The following is a 10,533-nucleotide window of genomic DNA, read 5'->3' on the forward strand; positions in this document are numbered from 1 at the left end:
CCTTTATCTTTGTGATAACACACTTTACAAAGAGGACCAGGGAGCTGTATTACGAAATGTCAGAACTCTTCCAAAAACAAATAAAACTGATTAAGGGTTCTTTTGAGGTAAGACTCAGAAGGGAAATAACATGCATCATTGTCTGCAAGCAAATGTAGTCAAAATCTTTGTGCCTTGTTGTTAGGGGCCTCCTGCATGATGTTGTTGGTGCTGTTTTTCCATGTTTCAGCGTGTTGTATGTGATACTCCGCACAATCCATTCAATTCTAGTGATCACAGCCGAACAGCTCCAGGGACACCCTGTGCTGCTCAGGCAGGGTATTTTCAGAAACAAGCAGCTGGGTGCTCTTAAAGCGGTAAAAGTGGCTCCCTACGATTACTGTCACTCCCTCAGCATTGCACATGGCAGCATCAACCTTCTCAAAGAGGTGTATTGGATGCTCGTTGTGTGCAACACGAGGGCTGGCCTTCAGGTCCACTTCAGAGATGTTCTGACCTGGAAGACAGCAGGCAGGAAGAGATGTGAGTGTGTACAGTATCTGTTTAGCAATTGTGAAAACAAAAGAGTTTAGAGGTCTAGGTCAAACTGGTCTAATTTTGGATGAAAAGTTAAACTTTGTCAGACTTTAGGGTTGCACATATTTTTGTTTCAACATCATTTCAAGTGCTATATTTTACTGTAAAGCGGTTTCATGGGAGAGCCTGAACTAAAGTGTTCTAAATTCAGAAATGAACATTGTATAGAAATGCACTTATCTTATTTACATCATTTCTAGTTTCAGTGGTCGTAATTGCACAGGCTAACGTTTTCAAAACTATTCTGTAGATCTTTCATGTATTGTCATCAGCCTTGCATGTTATTTTAGACGCTGTGTGTCTTTACCTTTAATAATGTGAACAATGTGATGATCTTCACAGACGAATGCAGCATCAATGGGACCCTCGATGCCCAGCTCGTCCTTCACAGGCTTGGGGTAACCGTCCACGTGGGTGTGGGGCTCACCAACTTTGTAAAGAAACACATGCTCATCCTGAGGAGAAGAAATAATAAATGATGTGTGTTTTAGATATGAGGGAAAAAGTAATGACAGAATGAATATGATGTGTGCGCACTTGTCTCTGCAGTTACCTTGATCATGTAAAGGTGATCGTCATAAGAGAAAACAGCGTCCACCTCACTGTGCAGCTCCTTGAAAGCGCTCTCGATGGTGTCAGCCTTCAGTGTGTCATTGGCCCCATCTTCACGGAGGAAATGATGGCCTGCAAGACAAAGGAATCACTTATGAGATTGGATTTGCACTGCATTAGTATTGGATTTCAGATTCATAATCTGAAGCTGGTTCTTGCAATGCCCACCAAAACTTGCCTTGACCTTAGCAGAGCTGATAGAGAGTTCCCTCAGATACACTTTGGTGTGAGACATTAACAAACACACTCAACACCCGTGGCTATAGAACGGGATCCCAGCCAACTCTTTTGGACTAAATAGATAATATAGATAAATCCTGAGACTTTTAACCCAGGATCCAGTTCAATTCACACAGACCTCCAGTGGCTTATGATTAAATGGTGTTTTAATAGGATCTATTTGATTTGATTGACTTATTGGCTTTCTTGCCAACTGTTACATGCTAAGATCAGTACCCTCCCATGTCTGCGTACTACTAACTATTGATATGGAGCCAGGAGGCAATTAAGCATTGATTAGCACAAAGACTGGAAACAAGGGGAAACAGCTAGCCAGTAGGTCTGAAACTCAGTAATTAGTACGCATTACATCTCATTTGTTTAAGGAGAGTGTAAATCTACATTTCCTGATCCCAAAGCAATAAGGAACCATTTCCAAACAAGTGTTTTGTTGTCAGCACTCACCTCTGAAGGCATACATGTTCCCAGCATGGTCAGATGTGATGGCATCCAGGTGGACATGGCTACAGCGCTCTCTCTCCACGTGCTCGCTCTCTTCACCTGAACAGCAAATATAAGCATAATGGTGAGGATACATATGTATTCATCGTCTTTGTCTATGCTCAGCATGGCTTCCCAACTGGCTCAAACATTCTTACCAGACCATTTCATCATCACTCGCCACTGGGTCTGATTTGGGGGCACATGCTGTTCAGAGATAAACATCGATACAAGACATTGATTCATCACTTACTGAACTTGGAGCATCTCATGAAGTAGTCGCGTGCCTCTTTTGGGTATCTGCCATGCACTTCGCCAGTCTTTGGATCAAACTTGGAGAACATATGTCCATGGAAGCAGTAATAGTGGTCCATAAAGCGCAAAGCAGACGTGCAGTTCGGCATGGACTTGAACTCTTTCTCATCTACAGCCTTGGTTTTGATGTTGTAGTGGTAGATCTCATCTCCTATAGAAAACATTACACATGATGTAAGAACATGGCCTTATCACTCTACATTATTCCATTTGATGTAGATATAACAAACAACAAATAATGTCAAATTAAACCTGAACATAGTCATAGTTTCACTTTCAAAATGTAAAGAACAGGAAGAAGTGGTCTTTATCCCACAGTTACCCAATCAAAAGTATGAGCAGGGCTTTACAGGATGCAGTAACAGTAAATTAAATGTGTGCAAAAAAGTAAAGGCTCCAAAAAATAGGTATTTCAAATGTCCAATCTTTGAATGTTAAGACATAAAAAAGGATCCAAGCCAAGCATTGTCCATTTGCTCTGTGACTTAACCTTTTACCAAATTTCATTAAAACACACTGACCCTTGAAGAAGATGACAGAGTCGTGATCACACTCTGGATTGGGACACTCCACAGCAGCGTCCAGGTGGTCAGGGATTCCAGGGAAGACTTCAGAGATGTTCTTGGGGTAGCCGTCCTCAAGCTTGTGTTGGTAATACCTGAATACCATGTGGTCCTGTATTGAAGGATCACCGAGATAAGTATACACAGTTAAAATACAGAAACATATAAATCTGTGGTGACACCATCATGTGTATACCCTGGGAGGCTTAGGAGAAGTTGATAGCAGAGGTGTCAAAGTTCTTAATTCTCTAAAACTGGGTATGCCAGCCTCAAGATATCTTTTCAGAACCTGCAATTCCCTCCTTGTCCAGCAGTAGTCCCCACTATCATCCAGTCACCTTCACAGTCCCCTGCACAGCCTTTGCTAAAACTCTTAAATTGTAACTTGCCTGTTCTGACTAGTGGCTGCCTGTGTCCAAACAATCCTGTAAACTTTGTTAGAGTAAACTTAATAATCTTAATTTTGAGCTCAGTAATTTACAGTTCAGACTCCAAAGTGATTATCTCTTCAGCAAGATGGTTCACTCTAGGACATGAACCTCATATCTCTAACTCGTGAATTCTTCTGCAGCCACTGCAGGTCTTTACCCATAAAGTTAATTTTAAGCATGAAATGCTTTTAATCTTAATCCTGAGAAAGATTTCACTGTACCAAGAAGAAGAACATGTGGTCGTGGTGAGAGGGGGTTTCCTTGTCGTGCATGTGGAAAGCAGCATCTACATGGCCCAAGTGGTGATGGTCATCCAGCTCAGAGAAAGACTCATTAGACAACTCTGCATGGCCATGGAAGCCCTTGAACAGATGCTCACCTGGTAGGAAACAAAGCTCACAACTTTCAGATAGAACAATCCAAATTTTCTTTGTTGATACTTGAGAACTTGGCATGAAATTATAGAAGTCTCCGCTTAGTAACAATGCTCTGCAATCATTTGATGCATGTTTAAGCATGATTTATTTTTGAGACAAAAGGCAACGTTAATTTATGATGAATCCCACCCATGATTCCTCTATATGTAGCGACTTACCCTTGAAAAAGTATGGGACTCCCTTTTCATTCACTGCAACAGCGTCCATCTCAATGCCATGACAGCGGTCAGGGGCAGCTGCTGAATATCACAGTCATGTGAAATTAAAAGTTCTGAATGAAGTATAAATAGTTTCTCTAATGGCCAAGATGTCAAACTAGTGGTGTCAAAAAGGGTATGAATGGTTTCCATCAACTCACCTGATGCATGGTCATGTTCATGTTCATGTTCATGTTTATGTTCATGTTCATGCCTGATTGAACAGAACAGAAAAAGAAAATTCTTCTCATTTCAGATCTTCTGTTCATTTTGCAGAGTATAAGCTGCTTCACATTTAGGATGTGAGATGCAGTTATCGGTGGTGTCTCTCCAGGTTAAGTGCAAGAATACTTACGACAGAGAGATTGTCAGAGCCAGGGCCAGGCAGAGGATTTGGGCGAGCAGCTTCATGGTGAGCAGTCCGAGTTCAGGAGAGGCTGGAGAAGGCAGTACCTTAGCAGCTGCTGCAGCAACCATTTATATTATAACCCAGTTTACGTGGGCAAGGTCATGTTGGGTACCAAAGGAGGTGGAGCTGAGAATGTGCAGCTGTGCTGGGCTCATCAAAAACGCCCACGATATTTGATGTGCCACTGAGGTGTGCCCCAGAGAGTTGTACCCCAATCATGCCATTGCTCAGACCTGCTTCCAGGAAAGTGAGTCCTGGGGCAGCAGAGATTCATAGAATTCAGGAGGATCCCTTTTCACCATGAAAATCTAATCAATAGATGTGTGTCTGCTGCCCCTTAAATTATGCTATGTCCTAATACATGCATACATCTTCAAATATTTGTCACATTTAAACAAAAGAACTTCGGTGAAGGTACAGCAGCTGTTTACGAAGGAACGATTTCCATGGTAAACGTTTGTTGTCATATTTTAACATTGAGATGATACCAACACACTATATAGATTATATCTGGCTAAAATGAAATATTGTGTAATTTTGCACATAAGTTTGAAAAGTAAAAATACATTTGAATTTGGATTATTTGATTAAAGTAGCCTATACACTATGCTCATAGAAATGTTTGATGTCCCAGAACATTCCAGAAGCAAGACTGATCAAAAACCCAGACCTGGTCCAACTGTGAGAGGTAACTAACCCAGTGCACCAACAAAAATAAATAAAAGCTGCTGACCACTGCACTTCACAGTCCTAGAAAACCAGTGTTGTATAATGTTTGTGGGGTGAACATTAACAGAATAGTGGATTCTTGTCATTGTATGTAATACTGAAATGACAGTGTACACACTCTCATTAAAATGCTTAAAATGTAGGCGCTGTATATTTAGTTTAAACTGTGGACAGAAAACACCAGTTCCATGTTTTTGCATTTCAGAATGACTGATGAAAAGGAATCAAAAAAAATGTACGTTAAGAAAAATCAAAATGCAGCAAAAGAATGCAATTTTTAAAACTGGCAGAATCTTAAATGGAGTTCTGTCCCTGTATAACCCGGGTGAATGCAGACAGTGGTGGTTTTATTTGTCTAGATTTTTGCCACTGCCTCATAGAGGTGAATAGATTTTTTTGTTTTTGGGGTTTTTTTACAATTATTTTTCCATTTTTTCCAAAACTTTCTTTGTGTCTCAAAGGTGACAGCAGCACAGCTCAACAGATCTTCTTTTAATATTAGTTTAGAGCAGGGCTGTATGAAAAGTTCCCCAAGATAACCTCTGTTAAAACTGACTTGACTTTCTGGAGGCATTTTCTGGAAGCACTATTGTAGGAATTTCAGTAACTTTACTTTCTCCTCCCATCTACTCCTGAATTCCCTCCCTCCTGGCATGCTTTTCCCGTTCCTCCCTAGTCATTGTCTGTCGTCATCTCTCTCCCTCTCACATCCTACCTCCATCTCTCTCTTCCCTACATCGATTTGTTTGAAGAGTTCAAACATGGGCTTCCCTGCATGGAAAGTAAATCCTCCCTCCACACTTTTTTTCCATGTTGGTATCAGAGAGGGTACGTATGTGTTCATATGTGTGAAAAATATACAAAGAAAGTAACAAATTGGTAACATTACATTGCAGAGCAGTAAAACCCCTTTCTAACAATATGCCGGCTCAAAAGACAGATGTGTTTTTATTGAAAAGGGTCACCAGTGGCTACAGATGACCATGTTGGGGGAGACAGAACCACACGAACATTCAATGAGTCACCGTTTAGCAACGATATTGAGAGGACTGCACACATGAGTAATGTTGACTTGGGCTGAGACCTTGGCTGACTCAGACAGTACTCCAACTCTGTCACATTGTGCACAAAGGTGCAGCAAAGGTTTGGTGCGCTTTCAATTAATAGCAACACTGTCTTGCGTTTTTTGTTGTTGTTAGTATTTGACAAGTCACGGCAGGACACATGTTGGCCTTTGGGAATTTATTGATCATTTTGGATATTAAAAAAGCAGGTATGTTAGATGAAAAACATTGCTGATGCAAAGATTTGAGCAGCTGCATTGATTATTTATTTTATTTAAACTTTTTTGATAAGTCAGACGGCCTCTAGCTGATTGGCAGCATAACATTTTGGCATTGTTGTTAAATTTGTCTTCGGAAGTGGAAGCATTAACTGAACTAATCACATAAAATATTGTGAAGTTGTCTTGCAGCAGGAAATACGGGAACACAGAGTCTGGATGAAAAACATAAACTTGTCTACTGTTTGCGAAGAATCAGGGTAAGTATGAGCTCTAACTAGCTACTGTTACAAAGTGTCTCGCAGGTGAGTCCAGGGTGTTTTGCGGGCCCTAATTTTCTGGTTGTGATCCTGAAAGATGATGATCTTGTTAATCTTCTATAAAGCTCTGAATGGGTCATTTGTTTTCCAAGCATGGAAACAGCCATCAATGAGCACACCAGACCCACTTGAATCAGTGGAGTATGGAACCAGGGCAGGCCAAAACTAAAGAAGACCCAAGCTGTACAAAAGCAGATTGTCCACTTTAGATGCAGGTAGTAACTACTAACTTATTCATTTATTCATTCCTTCATTCCAGTGATTTCTCTCTTTTGCACATAATTTTGATACATTTTTGCAAAATCTAAACTCATCAAGAACAGAAAGCAGCCTTTCATGTCATCTGGTTGAACCTCCAATCCCAAAACCTCCCCTACCAAACATGTAGAATGTGTCCTTCGACATGTTGAGGTGAAGAAGTAGATGAGCCTGAAGGCAAAGCTCTTCATCTGCCCTCTCACCCTCACCTGTATGAGACTGAGACACACTCAGGTATGCGACTTTGCCAGCCCCCCTCAGTGAACTGCCTTAAAAAACCTTCCGACTCTGCCTGTGTGTCTGCCTCCAGCATTACTGGACCACTATAGTGTGCATCACTGTACAGCACTGACAAGGAGTCACCTGCCCAGGCCTGTAAAAGGACATGTGAGCTGGCCAGCTCACTTTTAGCCAGTTTTTATGGATGAAATTTCCCATTCAGGGATGAACTCGGGTAATCTCGGCTGGATTACTGTAATGCACTTTATTTTGGAGTCAGCCAGTCTTCCCTCGCACGCCTCCAGCTGGTGCAAAACGCAGCTGCTCGCCTGTTAACTGGAGTGCGTAAGAGGGAGCACATAACTCCCATCCTGGCCTCCCTCCACTGGCTGCCTGTGAACTTTAGGGTCCATTTTAAGATTCTTTTATTCGTTTTTAAATCTTTAAATGGTCTCGCCCCGCCTTACCTCTCTGAGCTCCTTCACCTGATCTACTGTACCTGGAGGTACCGAGATCAAAACGGAAGCTCAGAGGGGACAGAGCTTTCTCTGTGGTGGCTCCAAAATTATGGAATGAGCTACCACCAGTCATTAGGCAAGCCCCATCACTGTCCATTTTTAAAACTCGTCTTAAAACCCACTTTTATTCCTTGGCTTTCAACTCCACATGAGACTCCGCTCTTGTTTTAGCGTCTTATGGTTTGTTTTTACTTATTGTTTTATTGCTTTTAATTGTTTTTAAAAACAATAAAACAATTATTTTAGTGTTTATTCCTGTTTTATTATATTTATCTTATTCCACTTTTATTGTTTTGTCTATAAATTGTACAGCACTTTGTTTCAACTCTGGTTGTTTTTAAAGTGCTATATAAATAAAGTTGAAGTTGAAGTTGAACTGGAGTAAATAAAGCCATATACCTTACCTTACCTTACATTAATCTATATCAAATGACACCCAGCACAGTGTAGCAGCATCTGACTGAGCATCAAAATCTGAACTACTGTTTACACAAAACCTCCCAGGAATGTTATTTAAAGATAATTCACTTGATAGAAATAAACCTAGAAGGCAAAAAAGAGCTATGCTCCTCACACACACACACACACACACACACACACACACACACACACACACACACACACACACACACGCATGCACAGGCACACACATGAGGTTATGAGATCATAGCTAGTAATTTATGGAAGATCATTATCGACAGAAGCGTTGAGGCAGAGAAAATGAATCTGCAGTCAGAGCTCCTGGGGACAGATTTGTAACAGCAGAGCAAGTTTTGTGGGCGAGCACAGACAGCATCATGAGCACAGTCACATTTTTCACCTCACAAGATAACAGCGATTAAAGACAGCATCCATAAAATCAGGATTTTAAAAATGAAACCTTGTTAACTGCTTAAAAATCTGTCTTTCAAGCTCTGAAGTCCTGACTTACAGATTGCACTGGATTTGCTTTGTTTCATCACTAATAATATTCTGCAGTTCTTTAAAAAATTCACAAAAACAACAGAGCAGATTGTTCTCTGATTTTTTTTATTGATTTTTTTATTTTTAGAAATGGCATCAATAGTGTTAAGACTGGCAGCATACAATCTCGGAATCCATCAGCTATTATCTTATGATGATTCAGCCTCTGGGTGGAACAAGTATGTCTCAGGGCTTCCAGTGAAGCGGGTGGATGTTCAGATAATGTGTGAGCTGAGTCTTCCTCTTGTGTGCGCTGGTCATTATTTGCCGTCTCGTAAGCAGCTTGACTATCAAACTCAACAACAGCTTGACATTTCAGCTAACCTCTGTAAACAGATATCTGCACAGGAACGAAGATTAACTTTTAAAAAAAGTCAGTGAAAGCTATATAGTTATAATAGCCTATGGGCTCCAAGATTGCTTTTCAGCCAATGTGTTCCATGTCTTTTGCTCTCCACATGGACTGTTTACCTGCATGCAACCAAAACCCACCAATACTTCCTTGAGCTATCCAGACATGCTAACAGTTTGAGCTTATATAAGTGAATAAACACATTGCTTTTGCCTTTTCTCTTGAGTTTTTGGTTTTGGATTAAAAATAGAGACCACTGTTCAGACTCTTTAAATGCAGAGTATCGCTCTTGTTCTACTCCAGAAAGCCAAAGCTTGACGGCATTGTATCCAGCTATACTGCTAAGTTATGATTGTACAATTGCCGTTCAGCAGAAGGGTTTAGCAAATGGTCCATTTGTCTGGCTCTTCCTCTTCCTCATCATCATCTACTTTTACACCTGCTCTTTATTGTCAGTAGCCTTTTAATACATAAACAGCCCACCAGCAGCTCACATTACCTAGCTCACATATCCACATTATTTGTCATGCTACTGAATCCAGCCCTATTTTGTCTGCCTGCATATGTTAGTTTTTGGTTTGCCTTCAGTTCCTTTCCTGTATGCTGTCTCCCTGTTAAACTGCTCTGTGCACCTTCTGCATCCTGCTTTTGGGTCCATACAACACTTACCAGAACTGTCACAAATACATGCATGTGCATCTTACCTGGATATTATTGTTGTGCTCTTTTGTGTAGTCTGTGATCATGGCCCTCCTGTGGTTATGTATATTTCAGAATTTCCTTTTCTTTCTGAAATAATAATGGCTGTATTTACATACATATGATACTTCCATTATGGATCATTTCCTGGAGACTCTATAGGTATCACTGACATCCAGCACTTTCCAAAGCAGTGGCTACATAAGCCTTTATAGAGGAGACAAAGAAAATCTATAGAATAATAAAATCATAAAAACATGGCAAACAAAGTGCACAAAAAAACTAAGTTACAAGATCTCAAAAAGAAGTGTTTTTAAAAATGTGCCCTGATTTGGCATCTGTTGACCTTGAAAACCTTGTAAAATAAAAAAAGTTAGGCAGCAGAATATTTTGTAATTCTAACAAGGACAATGATATTCAGCATCTGTGAATCTGTTCTTTGCAAATAAAGTCTTAGAATTTTGCCATCCACGTTGAGTGAGTCACTGTGTTGTTTGGTGCAGGTATCTCACGTATTTGTGATATTTCTGTCTGTGACCACTTTGAACCCAGATTATCACCCTTCATTTGTTGACTCTCAAGAACAAACATGTCAGCAATGCAAACAGGTCCACAAGTTCATGTTTATGTTGAAGAGGTGTGTATTTGGATAAAGCTGATTACATTTGAAAGGTTCCAAAAAAGTCATGGACATTTTTTTGGAGAAGAATCAGCAACTGTATGGTGGTCCAGTGTTTGATTTTATAACAGAATTACACTCCAATTGTGACCTAAAAAGACACTTTAAACTCAAGAGACCAATATGACAGAAGTACCTCTCCATCAGTAAAGATGAGAGCAGCGATCAAGCAGAGAACTGCTTCATGCGGTGCAAGGAGTGAGTTGTACTAACAGCAGGTAACAGAGTGTCTGAGTCATTTATGTTTGGCAGGT

At 40.5% G+C, this 10,533-nt stretch overlaps 1 protein-coding gene across 1 annotated transcript; it reads right to left on the bottom strand.

Moving 5' to 3' along the window:
* Window positions 1-266: 266 nt before the first annotated feature.
* Window positions 267-4,262, bottom strand: hpxa (hemopexin a). The gene is made up of 10 exons (XM_070976528.1): window positions 4,207-4,262; window positions 4,013-4,065; window positions 3,813-3,890; window positions 3,439-3,596; window positions 2,745-2,898; window positions 2,158-2,374; window positions 1,873-1,958; window positions 1,130-1,260; window positions 884-1,031; window positions 267-496 (listed from the first exon to the last, which is right to left on the bottom strand). Exons 1-10 carry the CDS (start codon window positions 4,260-4,262, stop codon window positions 267-269), a joined length of 1,311 nt encoding a protein of 436 aa, XP_070832629.1.
* Window positions 4,263-10,533: the final 6,271 nt, after the last annotated feature.

This window comes from Chaetodon trifascialis, chromosome 12 (assembly GCF_039877785.1).
Source record: "Chaetodon trifascialis isolate fChaTrf1 chromosome 12, fChaTrf1.hap1, whole genome shotgun sequence".
NCBI lineage: Eukaryota > Metazoa > Chordata > Actinopteri > Chaetodontiformes > Chaetodontidae > Chaetodon > Chaetodon trifascialis.